This window comes from Alosa alosa, chromosome 19 (assembly GCF_017589495.1).
Source record: "Alosa alosa isolate M-15738 ecotype Scorff River chromosome 19, AALO_Geno_1.1, whole genome shotgun sequence".
Classification (NCBI taxonomy): Eukaryota; Metazoa; Chordata; class Actinopteri; order Clupeiformes; family Clupeidae; genus Alosa; species Alosa alosa.
The window spans coordinates 27,501,788-27,521,776 of record NC_063207.1 but is presented as its reverse complement, the minus strand read 5'-3'; the positions used below and the strand labels follow the sequence as shown (position 1 = coordinate 27,521,776).

Genomic DNA, 19,989 nt, shown 5'->3' with positions numbered 1-19,989 from the left:
ATTACTGTGTTTGAAGATGATCATGTCTGGTAGTTTCAACATGAACACGACTTGATATCACTTGTGAGAATGATATTAATAATAATACATAAATAAATGTTTAACTTTGATGACTTTGAGGGCTAAGGAAGTGTGAGAAGAATTTCTCCGTGAACCATCTATCAGACAAGTTACAAGAATCAGTTCAATGGCTAACGTCACGAAGTTACGTGCGAGTCTTCAGTGCCTTCCTATTGAAAACGACGGAGTCTGTTCGTCCATTTCTTTTACTGTCTATGGTGCCCCCCACTACCCCCCGTGAATGGAATTCCACAAAACTTGACATGCAGTCAGAAGGTGTCATAATGATCCTACACTCGTTTTTGCTTTTTCATTTTTAACTAGGTGGCACTATACATCAAATGAGTGGTTATGGGATGGGTTGACATGGCCCCTTGAGACCAACATACAAAAAAAATGTGGTCCTCCTAGGCCCTACGGTTCTCGAGACATTCACAGAAAACTGTGTCCACCCTACCCTCCTTTCGTGGGTCCAGTCCGGCGGGGTGGCGACAGATCAAAACAAAAAAAAATGGTTCCGTGTCATCCTTGTGGGGCTACATGTCCACCAAGTTTTATGCACCCTGGTTTTTCAGTGTCCTGAGAATCGTTGATGCAAAATGCAAAACCTATATGACTGCTGCTTCGCTGCACGGCGGTCATAATTATCTCTGACCCTATCCATTTCCCAAGATAATGACTTTAAATCCTCCCGTGTACTAGTTCTATTTTACACCTACCAAGGTATTTATTACCATTCTTCAATGCTGAATGTCTCCAGAGTCTATGAGAGTCAATACTTGTGCAGCTCCACAGGTTTTCTGTTGAGTTTAGGTTGCCATGGCAGTAGCTTCATTTTTGTGGGTAGCTAACCTTTTTGTGTTGATTTTAATTGTTGTCTTGGAAGCCCCAAAAAGCCCAGTTAAACTCTGGCAGAGGCTGAGGCGGATCTCATATCTGCTGGGATTTCATGGTGTCCATGGTGCCATCTCCTCTGGCAAACTGTCCAGGATCTTTAGGCGAAGCATAACCATGCATCACATTGATGATTAGCTGGTTTTGGGCATAATTATTTGTTTTTTTTGTACGCCAAACCCAGATAAGCTTTTTGTTTGCTTCAAAAAAATTATTTTTAAAAATCTAAATGCACCTCAGAACCCAGGCCGATTGAATGTCTCAGTTACAACTGGCTGGAATGTTGAAGCTATGCTATTTTATACTACCAACCCTCAAAAACATGTGGTTATGGATATGACCTCTGATTGTAGTTTGGAAGTCTGTCTTGACCGCAAGGTGACTTGTAACTGCTGTAATCTGCCCACCACTTGTTCCATTCCACACGCTGTGTTTGCGGTCAAGACAGACACATTCTCTTGTCAGATTTCTAACATCTCCATTTGCTGCAATCTTGTAGATAATTACCCTGACTAATTATTGCTCTTTGCCCACGTTTAGCTATTTTCTGATTGGCAACTCAAAATCCTTTTGTCTCGTATCATTACTGTGATCGTTATTGTATGGATGGATGACCTGGGAAATTTGTCATATTTATATCCAAATGAAACAGGAAGGCTTGGGTGCCAACTTAAGTTTCATTGACACTCATAGGAGCTATTTTAATCGTTCAATTCATTTATCAGTATTTCTTTGGGTGCCATTAATTTTTGACACCGTCCTGAGGAAATTCATTTTCATTTTTTCCCCTTTAATTAATTTACTGACATAAAGCTTATGCGTTTGTCAATATCTGGAGTGACAGATTGAGACTTAAACCAGCAAAGAGTTTTCAACAGTCCCCTTTGCACAGATTTAACTTTATCAGGGGTGCCAGTGTTAGTAGAGGACACTGCACTCCACATTTCCAGTTTTTACTCATGCGGGATGTCATGAGCTTTTAGCTGCCTACATTCATAAGGTGGTGTGTCCGTTGCATATACTCTCAAATGCAGTATTTCTGCACTATGGAAAAAGAACACACACAAACGGCCCAAACCACTTCCCCGACTCTGTCACACTGGCGGCCATGCTAATGGAACATGTCACATTTTGGCACTCCCTCTGTCGCCGGAGTTGCCACGAGGCAATTAAAAAATTAAATGAACAAGAAGAAATGATTTGGAGGAAAAATGTAATTAAATTTTGAGTTTATTAGAGACTGACGCCCCTGGCCTTGGCTGGTCTCTGACAATCCAAATAATGGCTAACCCATACATGCGTATACATATACGCCATACCCCCCATCCCCCTTTTCTCCTTCTCTAAAGGTAAAGCGAAAACAAAAAGCGGCGTGTCGTCTCTCTCCTCTCTTGGGCCTCATTGTGGCCCGGCAGATCTGGCCGAGATGTCAGAGCAGAGTTCAAAAGCGAAATGTAATTACCGTGACATCCAATCTAATGGAGCGGGCGCGAGTCAAAGGCGCCGGGTGCCCCCACATCACCCGCTATTCCACCCCACCCCACCCCACCCCACCACCACAAACTCCAATCCGCTATCAGATCAGAGTGAGCACCACACTGACAGCAGTGTCATCGCCCCACATCGGCGCAGTTCTGCCAAAAATAATACGGAAAAATAGGAGTGGTGGTTGGAGTTTCCTTAGTTGAGTGTGCAGTGAGGGTTAGTTGTTAGCAGTAGAAGTCGTAAGCTATTGGTGGGAGTTTTGGTGATAAGCTTTTAGCAGAACCCTGTATAGATGTTTTGTTGTGATGACATATAGCACATTCCCATTGATGGTAGACGTTGTTATGAAACCAGAAGAGGTCTGCTTGTGTGTGACTAAAGCCTTAGATCCAGCAGCATCTACTGATGATGACTTACCTGGAGTCACCAGAGACATTTGATAAGGAAAGACGAAAGCAGACAACCCGCTCATATCTGCGTTTCATACGGCGCCCATCAGAGTGTTTGGCACAAGAGAACAGGCATTCCTACACTGAGAGGTGCAGAGCAGAGCAGAGGGCTGCACACACACACACACTTATAGAACAGGCCTCTAGGGGGAGTAGACTCACAGATGTATGCCTTAGATGGGCTAGTTACTGAGGTGGCTAATATCGACTGAGACACACACACAAACACACAAACAATGCACAGATACAAAGAAATACACACTGAAAGAACATGTAAAACTCACCAAGCAGACATACGCTTGTTTATCTAAGAGAACCATTGTTGGCATGCCAGAGACTCTGGCTGTGATAAAGCCCCTTTATGAACCATAAGTGTTTTTGTGCTGCACAGGGGGATTGTCAGTAAACTTGGTACAAAGCTAAAGTTGTTTCCCATAACAGTTTTCTAAAGATTTTTAGATTTAACATTTATCACACATGGAGTTGATAAAGGCCTTTTGCATTTGGACTGGAGACTTGTAACAGTGGCTATCTACTGAGGAGATAACAATGGGTCTAGCTCCCACTGAGACACATTATCAAAGTTTTGCTTTAGTGCTCTTTGCGTGGCTGCATTTTATCAGCAGAAGTCTATACACCCCATGGTCGATTGTTTGTGTTATGCTTTGGTATTCTTTGTGTATGGATGTGTGTGCCGCATTCGTTTGTCTATGTCCCTGTTTCCTGTGTCTGTGTTTTTGTCCTATTTTCTGTGGGTGTTGATTGCATGCACTGTTGCTTGTATTCTCTGCTGTGTTGTGTGTTTGTGTGTGGGTGGGTGGCCTGTCCAGTGCCCTCTGTGATACTTGTACTCTGCTGAATGCAGCGTGCGTGCACATGCTACTTTGTGCTCAGCAGTGCACATAGCTTACTGTATTTCCTGTGAATTGTATTTTGGGATTGTACTTGTTTTCTATGTGTTGTGTGTATGTGTGTGTGTGCGTGTGTGTGTGTGTGTGCGTGCGTGCGTGCCCGTGTGTGTGTGTGCGTGTGTTGTAAGCATGTGTGTGTGTGTGTGCTGTGAGCGTGGAGTGTAACCCTGTCTCTGCTCCCTGTGCCCTGCCTGTGGTGGCCAGCCAGCGAGAGCCGGGTGGTAACGTGTGCAGCCGTGTGGAGGATGCCCCCGGAATGGGAATCAGGCAGCCATGAGTCCCCCGACGATTCATCAAACAACCCACAGACCCTGGAGCTCCTCTGTCACCTTGACAACACAGCCCACGGCAACATGGCCTGGTATGCTGCGCGCTATCGATTTAACCCTACAGCTACCTCCACTGCTGCCTGCACACTCTCTCTCTTTCTCTCTCTCTCTCTCTCTCTCTCTCTCTCTCTCACTCTCACTCTCTCACTCCTCCCTTGTTTTTCTTGTACTGTTTCTCACTCTCTCTGTTGCTTTTCCTTTTCTACTGGCTCTTCTCTTCTCTCAACCTCTTGGTATCTCCGTCTGTGCATCTCCGTCAGTCTGTTCTGTCTTAGTCCATCTTCTATTTTGGTCTTGCCATTGCTCTCTCTCTCTCATCCCTTCTCTGAGTTCATTCCTATCATGGTCTCACTCCATCTCACTATCCAGCTCTCTCCTTGTCCTCTGCCCACCTCCCACAACTTCCTCCATGTCTCTCTCTCTCTCTCTCTCTCTCTCCTCTCTCCCTCTCTCCCTCCCTCACCCTTTCTCTATCACGCTTCCTCATTATTTCATACAGTAAGATGAAGCTTTGAAGCTTTTGTTGAGTGGCCTTGCTTGCATTTGTTTTGTGCAGGGAAAGTATTGACTGACCTACATATGGCAGGGCTTAGCCAGAGCGCACACGCCTTTTGTCTTAGCCCCACCGTGGATAATATCATGTGCATCCAGTTCACAATGGCAGAGACTGAGAGACTAAACGCTACCCCCTCTCCATCTCTCTCCTCTCTCTCTCTCTCTCTCTCTCTCTCTCTCTCTCTCTCTCTCTCTCTCTGGCTCTCTCTCTCTCTCTGGCTCTGACTTTTCTGCCCACTGGCAGCTACCAGTGTGTTCCCATTGGAAAGGAAGCGTTACTGGAGTCGGCACATTCTGATAGAATTTCCATTTGATGTGTGAATAAAAGAATACTAGCCCCTCCCTCCCCCTCCACTCATCCTTACTGGGTTTTTTTGGTCATTTTCTTTCTTGCAGAGCCGCTTTTCAATTGAAATGAAACAAAAGAGTCCAAATCTCCTCTGCCCTCGCCCTCTCTCTCTCTCTCTCTCTCTCTCTCTCTCCATACCGCCGTAAGGTCAACACAGTGGTGCTCTGCGCAGTGCTCGAGTTTGAGTGCCCTTATGTCCACGTGTGGGGTCAAAGTTCACAGAGGACGCCGTGGCCCCTGGGCCAATGAGCACAGGTGTGTCACAGGTGTGTGTTGGTGCCCTGCGTTTTCACGTAACCCCCCCCCCCCCCCCCCCCACTCCTCCTCCTGTGCGCTGGCACCTTGTGAGTCACTGGCGTCTGCTCACGGGCTCCCGCCTGGCAAGTCAGCACCTGCCCCAGCACCTGCTGTCGTCCAGGAGCTGCTTCCTCGCAGGCGCCTGGCCTGGCCTAGCTGCCCCCTCCACCCCTGCTGCCCCGGTCAGACCTGGGACCTGACGGCTGCAGCGTGATGGGAGGGTGCCGAGGGCTGTGGCAGGTGTTGATTGGTTCGCTCAGTTGTCGGTGAGTGCGTGGTTCAGGGCTGGCATGCATGTGTACGTGCTAACGGCTCCCCCAGCTAAAGGGTGGCAGCTGGTCAGGGCACACCTTCCGCTCTTGTCTGTCAGAGACTTCCAGAGGAGGGGTGTCACCTGAGGGGTGTGTGTGTGTGTGTGTGTGTGTGTGTGTGTGTGTGCGCGTGTGCCTGCACGTGTGAGAAATCGAGCAAGAGAGCCAGGGAGTGTGAGACATGGTGTGTTTGACTTCCCTTAATAATATCTTTGGTTCTAACAGCATTCTAAAATTTTAATCTGTAAGATTGAAATTAAGCACTGTTTGATTTGTTTCTCGGTTATATATTGGGAGGGAGGGAGAGATTATTGGGTTACTGAGTTTATGCATGCATGCTTTTGTGTTTACACACATACAGTATGTGGCTAAGCATTTGTCTGTGTGTGTGTGTGTGTGTGTGTGTGTGAGAGTGTGTGTGAGAGTGAGACGTTATATGTGTATGTGAGTGTGTGTGCATGTGGATTTTAGCAGTCGATGCTTGGCAGAGAGGACCAGTGGAGTGGAGCCCTGTGGGGGAGATTGATGGGGCTGCTGCCGCTTCCCTCTCACCTCCAGAGCTGTGAAACTCTCAAGGGCAGGGGACCGAAACAAGCTCTGTGTGTGTGTGTGTGTGTGTGTGTGTGTGTGTGTGTGTGTGTGTGTGTGTGTGTGTGTGTGTGTGAGTGTCTGTCTGTATTTTTCAGTGTGTGTGTTTGTCTTTGTTTGAGTGCGTGTGTGTCTGTTTGTTCTGGGTGTCTGTGTAGGTATGTATCGGCTCTATTTAGTTTGGCATGGGATGTTTTTTTCCCCTTTATTTGTGGTTTCTTTATTCTCCCACATGTGTGTCTTTGTATGTGTGTGTGTATGCGTACATGTTTGTTTGTTTGTGTGTGTGTCTTTGTATGTGTGTGTGTTTGTTTGTGTGTGCCTGTGCCTGTGCCTGTGCCTATGTGTATGTGTATGTGTATGTGTTTGATGAGCATCCTGTAGCATGCTTGCTGCTGCTGTACTATTGGCTTTTTGAAGATGGATTGCCTCGCTCGTCCGCCCGCTTCCCTGATCCCTCTCCGGCAGCCCCACTCCATCTCCGTCTGCGTGCTCTGATGGAAGCACTCCTGCAGCCACGGCCATCGAGCACCCCAGCACCCAGCCCTGGAGCCCCCCAGCCATCGAGCCCCCCAGCCCCCCAGCCCTGGAGCCCCCCAGCCCCAAACCCACCGCTCCATTCCCCCAACACATCTCAGCTGGCTAGCCTCGTGCTGTGATTGTCCCCTCTTTGTTGCCAATGCGAAAATCAAATTGAGGAGAATGGAGGTATAGATTCAGAATTATTTTGCAGACAGTCTCAGGTTTTAAAGCTGGTCCTTTGAAGAGACCACACAAAAGCGAGACGCCAAACAAACAAACAAAAATAAATAAATAAATAAAAGAAACATTAAAAGACAGGGTTTTTTTGTTACCACCCCGTTGTTGTTTTCCTCTCTATTTTTTGTGTCTTTTGTTGTTGCAGCCCCTAGGAGTGTGGCGTCTCGTTTTGGTGTGACGTGCATCAGCGAATCGATAGCGATTGAGCATTTAGCGCCAATCGGGCGTTGGCTAAGAGTCGGGAGGAATTTTAGATGATCATCAGGCGAAGAGATTTCTGACAGTCGGTGTGATTGGGCGTGGGGAGAGGGTGGAGTGTGAATGGAGGTTGGTGGGGGAGCTTTTGTCGTCTTGGTAATCACAGCGCCAGTTGCACACAGTTGGGCCTCTTAGGGAATCAGTTGGAGTCCAATGCGGAGCGCAAGCCACACATGCACACTTGTGCGCACACGTATAAATATATAGGTCAGTCAATATGCCCAGCAGAGATGGAATAATCACAGTAGGGGTCGACAGGGGCTGGGGCGGCCCACCAAAACATTTGATGCCGTGCCCATTTCTTCTGTGTGGGCGACTCTCCGCGCCTTGCCTCCATCTCTAATCCATCCAGGAGACCAGATGCACCCAGTAAACCTACCCACTCACCCACTCACCCACAACCCTCAACCCCCAACTGGGTAATGCGACCGTGGACATTTGAATCCCCTCATCCCGGCTTCAGCGGATTTAAAAAGCTGCCGCAATAGGTGCCGGCATGCAAAGAGCCAATCGCGTTTACAGCAACGATGGCCCGTGATGAGCAAGCGCATCCCGAACTTTCATTTTAATATGCATGGGGCCTTCAGAGAGAGCTGGAGAGAGCGAGGGGAGAGAGACCATTTTAGCCATTTCAGGACATATTTACATATTCACTTCAATCAAAGATGCAAAGCCTCTGTTCTTCAAGGTCAAATGCACATGACTTATGTTCTTTAATCCTCCCGCCCTTAACTTATGGGTCTGGCATAATAACACGGCCATAAAAGTGAGTCGCCCCCGTTCTTATGAATTAATTGATACTATTGGGAGGCCCGCACTTATAAATCTCAAAGCACTGAATAAATTGAGCTGGATTGGGGCTAATTCTTTTTTATGGAATAAACGGCCGGCGAGATGAGCCAGTGACTGGCAGGGGGTTTACCGGGATGATGCACCTGACCGCTCAAGACCCCTGACTCCCAGCACCTTGGGAGGGCCGGAGAGAGAGAGAGATAGAGAGAGGGTAAAAAAACACTCCACTGCTGCCACCAGTGCCACTCCTCTGCTCAGCGATTTATATCCCCCATAAATGCTTATTCTACCCTGGCTTCTCTCTTTTTCAATCGTGCTGCCTATCCATCTATCTCTCTTTCCCTCCCTCTCCCCCCCCCCCCCTCTCGGTATCCTCCCTCTCACCTCCTTCACAAGTAAAAGCATGCAAATGACAAGAGCCGGATGGAATCCTAAGTAGGATTTCTTCTTGCCTCCTCTCTCTCTCTCTCTCTGTACCCCTCTCTCTCTCTCTCTCTCTCTGTTCCTCTCTCTCCTTCCACCGTCCTCATCAGCCCACTGCAGTGCAGACGGCTGCCGTAGCTGCTGCTGCTGCTGCATCTGGCACCGGGGCTGCTGGGTAATTAGGCGGCTGGCGGCTGGAGCTTGACGGCACTGGAGTCTCCGAGGAGAGAGAGAGAGAGAGAGAGAGAGAGAGAGCTGCTGCCTCACATGCTTTTGAGGACACCGAGGATATAATGTGCAAATATATAGGCTGCCAAGCCAAGCTTTGGCCCATAACTCAGCCAGGCTTGATTGATGTTGAATGTCACCTGTGTGCTTAGTTAAAAATCTGCCCATGTGATGGTGGCCTTGGTGAGATGGCACTTCACTTCAACCATAAAAGGCCAGGGAGATGGAGGAGTGGGAGACTGCTCATTGTGGTAATTTCAGTACACTAACTCACCTCTATCTGTCTCTCTCCCTCCATCACTCTCTTCTTGTCTCTTTCTGTCTCTCCCTGCCTCTTTCTCTCTCTCTCTGGTTCTCTCCTGCAGTGTGTTATGGGAGCCCATGGGCGACGGCAGTCGTGTGATCTCTCTGGCCGATAACCACGCGGTGCTGTGGGACCTTCAGGAGAGCTCCACCAAAGCCGCGGTGAGACACCGGCTGCCTCATTATCTGATAACCACAGCACAGCACAGCACAGCACAGCACTGCACCGCACTCTGCCTCTCCGGAGCTCCACTCCGAGGGGAACAGAGAGAGGGAGAGAGAGGGGGACAGAGAGAGAGAGAGAGAGAGAGAGAGAGGGAGGGAGGGAGGGCAGAGGGGGTGGGAGAGATAGAGAGAGTGGTGGGAGTAGCATTGCATAAATGCTTCAGTGAATTTGTCCCTACTTAAACAGCACTTTCCACCACCGTCTCTCTTAGTTTCTCTTTTTTATTGATGCTGTGTTGGGTCCACGGCTTTATAACACCACACACTTCAATGACACAGACTGCCCACTGCCTGGCCATGGCCTTCAGAGAAGGTGGCCTTTACCATAGCTTGAATCGTCTAAAAGTCATATCAAAAAGCTGATGTTTTAAAGTTGGTAAATTGCTTCTTTTCCTTTTAAGTTCAAAGCCTCTCAATTAAAAAAGGTGTGTGTGTGTGTGTGTGTGTAGCAGTAGTGTGTGGATGATGGGCCGAGGTTGGTCCCTTACTTTCCTATTAGCAGTGGTCTGCAGTGTGGAGGCCACTCGTTAATAATCCCTCCGCCGTCGTTAGCAATTAATGCCGGGGAGAGGAACCCTCAGAGGGGCCGAGCGTGGCCTCGGTCTGGCAGGACGCAACCCTGTGACTTGACATTTGGGAGTGTGTGACGGCGTGCTGCAGCGGACCTGTGAAAACATCAGCCTTTCACTTCTCCCCCCTGCTCTCACACATAGAGTCATAAACCACCACACACACACACACACACCACACAGAGAGAGACAGAGTGAGGTTAGGCGAGAGGGCTGTGGTCGATGCCACGCACAGACCCCTTGTGAGGTCACACTAATGTCAGCTTTGCATGCTGAACAGAGAGGGGAAGGCAGGGGGGAGGGCGGGGGGGGGGTTATCGAGTGGCAAGGCCTACTGAGGGCACTTCACCCATTAAAAATGGAGGGAGGAGGGCGAGCGGAAAAAATAGAGAGAGCAGCCAGATTCCTCCACTGCTGATGAGAATGCTAATCTCCTGCAAGCAGACCCCTCTCCCTCCCCATCCCACCTCAACATCACGGCACAGCACCCCCTCACACACACACACACACACACACACACACACACACACATACACACGCACACACACACATACACACACCCTCACACCCTCACATCACACCCCCTCCCTATCTCCTGCTTTCTCATTCGCACACTCACTCTCCCTGCCACTGCCTCCCTCTTCTTCTCTCTCTCTCTCTCTCTCTCTCTCTCTCTCTCTCTCTCCTCCATCCCCACATCCCGATTTGCATCTGAAATGCTGCCGTTGATGTGTTCATCTGCGCTTCAGCCCCTGCCACTGCCTGGATTAGGCTTCCCATGAAAGCAGAGAGACAGAGAGAGAGAGAAAAGAAAGATAGAGGAAGAGAGGGGATGAGAGAGAATCGGATAGACATGAAGACAGACTGACAGACAGAATGCTGTGGGGAAGATAGAGAGAGTAGACAGGGGGAAATGACAGAGGGAGAGAGGGAGTGAGATAGTGAGGAAAGGATGGACAGCCAGAGACTTGGGGAGATGTCGAGAGAGAGAGAGAGAGAGAGAGAGAGAGAGATTAAAGGAAAGGATTAAAGGAAAGAGATGATGGTGATTTCTTGTCATTGCCAGCAGCCATGTATAGCTGTAGTGGGTCTCAGCGCAGGCCCGTGCAGGACAACCTGCCACCCTGGCAGCCTGGCCAGATCCTATCCAAACCACTGCCATCTCAAGCCGTTCATGACTGGTGACCGCCACTTTCTCTTAACGGCCACCGAAAAGCGCGGCACTCGAGTGAACGCCCACCACCGCGTCGGTCCAGCACCACCTCTCGGTTTGTTTTGCGAACGCCGTTTCTGTTAGTGTTTTCACTATTTGTTATTTTCCTTTTTTTTTCCCCCGATGGCCGTCTGTTGCAAGGGTCGAGAATGGCGGAGCTCTGTGTGAAATAATGAGGCCGAGCACAGCGGGAGCAGGAGCGGGAGCAGGAGCGGCAGCGCGAGCCCTCGGATCGATACGCCCCAGCGCAGGCTTTGTGCACTGGCCTGTCTCCAGCAGGCACGGCTGAAACCAACACTACCAAGCACCAGCACCAGCACCAGCACATTCAAATCATAGACTTAAGAGAACAAAATATAGAGGGGAAAAGGAAACAAAACAAATCCAGGTCCCTGTTCTATGGCCACAAAGGTTCCACAGGAGAGATTTCTAGATCCAGTTCTGGGTGTTTTTATATATTTATTTAGAATTATTTAGATTTATTCCTCCTCCTCCACTGAATCCCTACAATCCCTACATACCCCAAGTGTTGGGAGATCTCCAGTCACGTGCTCCTTTGTGCTTTGCGTCAATAGTGTACCTGACTCCCCGGCGAGAGGCTGTTTGTTCATGCAGAAGAGCCTGAGGTGGTCTCCCGTATGGTATGAGGTGCGCGCGGTGGCTGGGGGGACTCCCACACGTTTACGCTCTGCTCTTCTGTGCTGTCCTCCTGGGTTTTTCCCAGTAAGGCTAGAGGTGAACTAATGCGGATCGATCTGCCCCACCCACACCACACACACACACACACACACACACCTCCCACTTGTCTCCCTGCAGGTTTCCAGCAGTGCCACCCTGGAGGGGAAAGGGCAGCTGAAGTTCACTTCGGGCAAGTGGAGCCCGCACCACAACTGCACCCAGCTGGCCACGGCCAACGACACGGCCATCCGCGGCTGGGATCTGCGGAGCATGAGGTAGCGTCATGTCAGTCTGTCTGTCTGTCCATCTGTCCCTATCTGCTGTTTGTTCTCTCTCTCTCCCTCCCTCCCTCCCTCCCTCCTGCCTTCATCCTTTCTCTCTTTCTCTCCCTCTCTCTCTCTTTCTTTCTTTCTCTCCCTCTCTCTAGCTCTCCGTCTGTCCTGCTGATTTACTTCTGTCATAGATTGTTCTAGAAATTGTAAAATCTTTTCCCAATACTCTTGTGAATGTTTGTTTGTGAACAAAACAAATTTTCAAAGCTACCTTTGAAAAATATTTCCCAATGCAGGATGACACAAATAATAAATTAATTTGCATAATTTTTCAATAATCAGCCATTTTGACAACATTTACAACAGAATGCCTCTGTTTACAAAACAGCAAGTAGCCTATAGTTTCCGACGTCAGGAAAAATGACTTTGCCTAGAACAGTTTTCAGCAGCAATCACTGATCTCAGGTATTCAGGACGGCGCCTCTCCCAAACTCTTTTTCCTTTGAAGAGCCTCTCAGATCACTTTAGTATCTTTTTCCGCGTCACGTTCGCTGTCACTCAGAAGGGGAATGGCGGATGTGGTGTACAGCGGTCTATTGGCTAATTAGCAATAGGGATGTAACGATTACCAGTATAATGGTAAACCGCGATAAAAATGTTGACGATAACAATTACCGTTTTCTTTTGAAATATCATAACCATCACGGTTGATTACCGCGGTGTTGAAACCGTGTGTTTAATTCTTCTCAGCTTCATCTGAGCCTGCTTTTTGACATACAGTAGGCCTGGTACAATGAAACAAAACTGGTAGCCTACCCTACTGATTCTGATATCTAATTTATGGATTTAACTGAGATTCGGATTAGGCTACACCTGATTTTAAAAGGCAGAACATTTTCACCGCAAAACGTGCTCTGTATCATTTAGCCACTCTGCGTCTTTTTATGTTTACGTCCACATTAAATCCATTCCGCTCACGTTATCAGGAGAACACAGTAGCCTAAAGTTTTATTTTGAATGCTTACTTTGGTCTCACTCATTGGACACAAATAACAGAAATAGCAAACTCCAAGTCATGGTAGGGTAAGTTAAGCTATAAGCATATAAGCAATAATAACAATTAACAATTAAACATGAAAAAGTGAACGGGACACAAACTATTTCAGCTTGACTACTTGACTACACTTTTAAAATACCATGATAATACCGAAAACCGTGATAATTTTGGTCACTATAACCGTGAGGTTAAATTTTCATACCGTTACATCCCTAATTAGCAATCCGATGTACCGCTGTGTCGTATAATCATGACCTATCCTGTGTGTGTGTGCGTGTGTGTGTGTGTGCGTGTGTGCCTTTGCCTGTATGTATGTATGTATGTATGTATGTATGTATGTATGTATGTATGTATGTATGTATGTATGTATGTATTTGCCTGTGTGTGTGTGTTTGCGCACCTTTGCCTGTATGTATGTATGTGTGTGTGTGTGTGTGTGTATGTGTGTTTGTGTGTCTGTGCATGCGTGTGTACAGTATGTGCATTTGTGTGTGCGTGCGTGTGTGTGTTTGTGTGTTTGTGTGTTTGTGTGTTTGTGTGTTGTGTGTGTGTGTGTGTGTGTGTGTGTGTGTGTGTGTGTGTGTGTGTGTGTGTGTGTGTGTGTGTGTGTGTGTGTGTGTGTGTGTGTGTGAGGTGGGGTAGCTGTGTGATGGAATAAGGCCGGCCGATGTGTGGGCTTTGCACACAGAATAATGATCACTGCACTATTGATCCCTCTGATGAACCAGATGAGCTGCAGTGAGCCGGAGAGATTGAGAGCATGAACAGAGGGAGAGAGAAAAGGGGAGGAGGAGTGGGAGAGAGGTACAGAGGGATGCTTGGGTGAAGGAAGAGACGGTGAGAGAGGGAGGGAGGGAGAGGGGGAGATTGGAGTCGGATAGAATCAGAGAAATGGAAAGAGACAGCAGAGGGGTAGAAGCGAGCGCTAGGAGATGGAGAACGAAAGATAAAGAAAAAAAAGATGAAATGGCCAGAGACGAGCAAAGCAGGAACAGTGGAACAGAGAGACGAGAGTTGGGTCAAGCACAGCACAAGAAGAAATGGAGCAGGCAAAAGCAGGAGGGTGAGCAGAGAAGCATGTAGTGGCCTTGTAAGAAAATGATCAATTTTAGTTATACACAGGAAGGAACATATGTTCAATTCCTCATGGTGTTAATTGGGGACTTTTCACAGTAGCCAAACCTAGGCTTGGGAATCGGTTCCAAACGTTCCGATCCATCGGAATCGTACACATCCACATGTTAACGATTCCACTAACGATTCCAATGTTTACTTTTTTAGAAATTTTAAAGCATTCAAAATTGATATTGCACACTTGATATTCATTCTCTAAAACCACTTTAAATTAGACATTCAAAGCCAACAACTCTCAAAGGCATCCTATAAGTGTTCAGCAAATGGTATATCGCATCGAGAAGCAGACTCGACAATGGCATCGATATCGATAATTTCTTAACGATGCCCATCCCTAGCCAAATCTCTCTGGTACATACAAGTACCAGTACTCATTCCCAACAACTTGAAGCCTGGATATTATAACATTATGGAGTCCAACTACCATCAGCCATCATATGAACCTGGGTGAGGGTAATGGAAAGAATTGGATACAAACCCAGGCTAGGGAAAGGGAAGAATTATTAACCCTGGTCACCTTAGGCACCTAACATCTTATGGCAAAAAGGCTTCTTCTCATAATACAGATAAATGTACATGTGATGTCCCCTAGGTGTCTGTGAGCACCTCCACTGGTTACATGTTTTAAATTTCCTCAGACAACTCCTTTAAAGCTCCTTTGAGCAACTGCTCCCCGAAAACCAAAATACAACAGAAGTGATTGAAGTGGTTAATTTGGCTGCAAAGTCTCAAACACTCATCTCCACTGGTCTTCTGTGTGCCTGCCGGCCTCTTTCTCTCACTTCTTCTACCAGTTCTGCATACTTTAGCTTTTGCTTTTAAAGGCTTCTTCAATTGCATCTTCAAATGGTATCGTTAACTCAATGGTATGTTGAAATGTGCATGACCCTCAAAATAACTAATTTGTGGAGTTGGGCCAACTAGTGAATGACATCAATCAAACATCTACGTAGCGTTTTTGAGACAAAACAAATTGTGTGAAATTCTGTCCATAGGGGGCACTTCAGTTGGCATATTTCCATATCTCAACAACATCTTAAGCTAAATTGTTGAAGAAATTTAGTTGGCTACAACTAAGCCAACTACAACCAACAGTCAATCACTATCCAACAGCCAATAAATGCCTATGTGAATGGTCACTTTACATAAGCTTCATGGACCCCAATGACCAATTCAATAGGAAGCTATCAGAAATTGACAAACATCAGTGGCAGACAAATTATGCACTGCTATCTTTTTGAAGAATCTGTAGCTGTGGTCAGGTTGGTGTATAGGAACCCTCTCGCACACAGAGGGATCATTTTGTACACACATGGTACATTTTGTTCAGTTTCTTTACTCTATGTGCCGTTTTTATCCCGCGCAGTATGGGACTATGAGCGATTGTGAGTTTTTGTGTGTGAATGTCCAATAGAAAATCCCATATGAGCACCACACACATGCACACTCACACACACACACTTGAACACAGGTTGTGTTTCTATGTGTGGAGGTGGGGGAGTAGGAGGGTCAGAGAATCAGGCAAGGGCACACGCCGAACTGTCTCTCTGTCTGGCTACCCAGTTGGCACACCAGCTGTGTGTGAGTGCCGCCTTCTCATGCTTGACTGCACCCGCAGACAGCCGGCCGGTTGGCCACGTGGCTTCTCTCACCCTCAGTACCATCGGTCAGTGGTGCCAGTCCAAACAGCACTGGCCAGGCTCCCTTAAAGTCACAGCAAGACATCATCCATGCAGGAACCCAGTCAGTCCAAAAAAGCCATAACCTTTGACATCCAGTATCTCATGCTGATATCAAAATATCATGTATTATCTGGACTCTCAGAGGTTTCCTCATTTTTGTATGTTTCACAATTGTAATGTCTCTGTGTTTGAGGAAATGTAAACAATTCATTCCTGGAATGTTTTGTTAAATGTCAAAGTCCTGGAATGTTTTCTTTAAATGTCAAAGTCCATGACGTTTTCTTGTGTTAAAATGATTCTGTTTGAGAATTACTCCTGGATTATCATGTCCATGTTCACCTCAGGGATTATGGTATGGGTTTGCAGTGTTTTTCCCCGAAATATACCTCTTCGTGTTCCTGCCAAAGCATCCAACTTTGATCTTATTTGTCCACAGTATATTCTCCCAGTAGAGTTGCGGTCCATCCTCTGTTCTTTGAAGCTTGGTGGAGGGAGCATCCTGGTTTGGGCCTTTGATGCCTCCAGGCCTGGATGGGTTGACATCATTGAGGAATCGATGAATATTACAAGAGAATGCTGGGCCAGCATTATAAACTGATGTACAGTAGTGGCTCAAAGCAAAGAATATTTGCATTGTGGGAATGCCCACATTCCTTATAGTCTCAACAAACAACACTACAGGGTTCCCACGATCCATGGAATTTCTGGAATATCATGGAATTTTGGAAAGTCTATTCCAGACATGGAAAGTCAGGGAATTTTATCATTTTTTGGACAAAGTCATGGAATATCAGGGAATTGTGTTGTAGCAGTTTAAAATGTACTTGCCGAAAATAATACATTAATTCAAATATTTCCACACAGAATTGGAGTATATCTGGTTATTCGCTTTACTGCTTGCTTGAGTTGCCCAAATTTATTTATTTAATGCCCATTTATTCATCTCCCACTCTGAAGAAGTAGAAGATTCTTGAACGCTATGCGGCTGCTCTGAAATCATTGGTCAGTATATGCTTCCAGTAGCAGCAACTGGAATACATGCATTTCCACGGAATTATTTTTGGAATCTGATCCCTTATCATACCTGTTCATTCTTACTCGTTGCTCGACTTGAGTAACTGACTAAATTCAAGATGGCTGCAAACGCTAAACTTTGTGAAGATACTGTCTGTATAAATCGTCTTGTAGGTAAACTACCAGTGCTTTTTCAAAGTTCTCAATGTCTCGTTTTAAATGTCAGGGCCCTCGAAGTCTACGATTGAAGTGTGGAGATGCGTTGAGCCTCGTAAATGGTGTAAAACAGTGATTTATTTGCATTGCTAGGCCGATGCCCGAGGCACCCCCATTGAAAAAGCTGTGGGTAGCATCGGCTAACTAGCACCAGATTTCGGAGTGCAGAGGACTATGGGCTATGAGACATACGTTCACACTCGGTATCATGTTTTAACACACTTTAGGTCAATATTACACCGGAATTCTCCTTTAAGCAACATTTCTATTAAAACGTGAAAAAGTCCAGCTTTTATTTATTTTATCTGATTGCATTTTCTACCATTGTGATTTAGAATGTATGGTACTGCATTTTAGGCCTAACTAATGCACAAATCCAGCAAAGTCAATCCTCAAATCATCCACAATTGTTTTACATGCCATTACATATTTCATGCCCTCATATTTTCATCTCCCCAATCCTTGTGTGTCTTCCTGAGTTTCTATGGTCAACGGAAGGTTCTCTCCAGAGTCCTCCAGTTTAGCACATTGGCAGTGCTCCCATGTGCTTAAGAGTGGATCAGCGTGTGTGTGTGTGTTTCTGTGTGTGTGTGTGTGTGTGTGTGTGTGTGTGTGTGTGTGTGTGTGTGTGTGAGTGTGCACGCACAGCCATTTTCTTTAGTGTGTGTGATGCGGTGCTGGTCAGAGGCTGGCCACCCATGTCACTGGGAATGGTCTCCCACAGCAGTCACTACTCAACAGCACTACTCAAAGCAATCGGTGCAGCGAAGGCGAGTGTGTCCTTAAACACACACACACACGCTGTCTCATACACACACTCATATTTGTCACGCACACATACACTCACTCAGCCAAAATCTCTGCACGCTCTTTCAAACCAGCTGCCATAGCACACACTGTGCCATGCTTTCAGAAAAGAGAAATGAGAAGTCTGTCTGTCTGTCTGTCTCGCTGTCTGGTTGCAGTGACCACTCGGTGGAGGGGCTGTGCAGACCACGACATACCACTCATACGCCATGGCAGCCAGTTTGGACTTTTACACACAGGCTGCTGCAGAGCACTCTGTAACTTTGTGTTATTGCTGGCATGTAATCCAAAGAGACTCATTTGTTAGTAAGATGTCTAAATCTACATAAAACAGAAATCAGGGAAGATGGCGAGGTCTTTCAAGTATCACACTGATTTCCCAAACTAAGTGCCAGCGTGATGATCCCCCGCCGCGCGGAGAACAAAAACCCTCCACTGTGTGTAGGGAGGTCTGCCCAGACCAAATATAGGGACGGGAGGCGCAGACATCTGCAGACGCCCTACTGCAGGAAGCGTGTCTACGTCGAAGCAGAACCGCTTTGGATGGGTCTAGCATATTCTCCTACTCAGATGAACAATAATAATGATGGAATATGAATGATGGTTATGTTCTGATACTGCCAAGCCCTTGTTGTTGTACAGCTTGCTATCCTCCGGGAACATTTGAATAAGATTCTACTTTAATGTAGGGTTTTGTAACCGAAGTTTAGAAGAGCCCAAAAGTGAAGTGCATTACTGCATATGATTTACTGTATAATATTCAGCTTGAGTAGATTTCAATAAATTTTACGCAATTGGCAGTTTCTCTCAGTCTAAATGGGAAGTGAATATGATTGATTACAGCCATATTAGCTCTTTCTTGGCTTTGTTTTTTTAACCAAAATGGCTTCCGGTTTAAATGCCTTGTCTTTAAGTGTATGTCTGAGACGTAGTCCCTTTGACACTCTGCACACCGAGGCATTAAGTCCCTGCCTGCCATAGGCTGAGTTGAATCACCATCTGTTTTACAGAGGTAGAAAAATATAGCTTTGAGGTGGAAGTGTCTGGAAATGTTCAATCAAACCTTGAACTTTCAAGGCCGTCAACAAGATTTCCCATGACCTTTTTAAACTAATATTCCCCTGGAGACAGCGCTGGGCCCATGATGCTGTGAATGAAACCTTGCATTTATAGGGCACATATGTTTGTCTCTTTCCTCAACTTCACTGCCAGTAGATCCTAACTTTTATGCTCTTACTCTCAGTGAATTATCCGTGCTGGCTGAAGTCATTATTTGACTTCCAGAGGTGCCATGTTGTGTAAATAGACTCATTTGATGAGACAGTCCTGTAGATCCCGATTGCCACTCACACACACACAGCTGCGCTCTGCGGCCCATGCTAACCTGCTCACCCTCCCAGCCTCAGCCTAATTTTGATAAGAGAAATGATTTCAGGGGGCCAGTGGTTGCCATAGAAACAGAGGCTTGTCAGTGTGTGTGATTCTCTCTCTCGCTCGCTCTCTCTCTCTCTCTACCCCTACACCCCACCCCTTCCCAGAGATCCAGTCTGTCCCCATCACACAGCGATTTATCACTCGGCCTGTTTGTGTGTGTGTGTGTGTGCGCGTGTGCACACGTGTTTGGGGGTGTCCTCTATGTGTGTGTGTGTGTGTGTGTGTGTGCGTGTGCGCATTTGCGGGGGTGTGTAATGACTTTTGTTGCCTGTGGGGTATGCGGTAGGTGGCTTTAGATTGGGTTTGGTCCTGTCCAGCGGCTTTAGGGGGCGGGAGAGGAGAGAGGGTGGGAGAGTGAGGGATAGAGAGAGAGAGAGGGATGGAGAGAGAGAGAGAGAAGGGCCTAATCCTCTTCACGTTGGCGAGCTCGTCACTGCCTCTGCCGGGCTTTGCCTGATCGGATCCCAATTTCAGATTTGCAAGGATGGAGGGGCTCGGAAGCGCGGCGAGACTAACCCAATTTCCTGCTCCATTTCCTCGGCCCTGCCGCACGTCCCCTCTCGCTAAGACGAGCAGGCACGAGTTTACACCTCCTCCTCACCCCACACCCCCACACCCCCCACCCTGGCCAGAGGTCGCTGTGGTTACCTCGGAGTCAGTCAAGGAAGGCCGTCTCACTGTGTCCACGCTCCATCCA

At 47.1% G+C, this 19,989-nt stretch overlaps 1 protein-coding gene across 3 annotated transcripts in view; it reads left to right on the top strand.

The window, feature by feature from the left end:
- The window catches only part of eipr1 (EARP complex and GARP complex interacting protein 1), a 34,930-nt gene that overhangs the window by 9,420 nt on the left and 5,521 nt on the right, over positions 1-19,989 (top strand). For 2 of the 3 annotated variants that reach the window (XM_048270803.1, XM_048270802.1), the window contains exons 4-6: positions 4,004-4,160; positions 9,054-9,153; positions 11,815-11,951. In XM_048270803.1, the coding sequence (XP_048126760.1) occupies positions 4,004-4,160; positions 9,054-9,153; positions 11,815-11,951 (394 nt within the window). The remainder of the gene's footprint in view (positions 1-4,003; positions 4,161-9,053; positions 9,154-11,814; positions 11,952-19,989) is intronic. The other variant, XM_048270804.1, reaches the window with a different exon arrangement.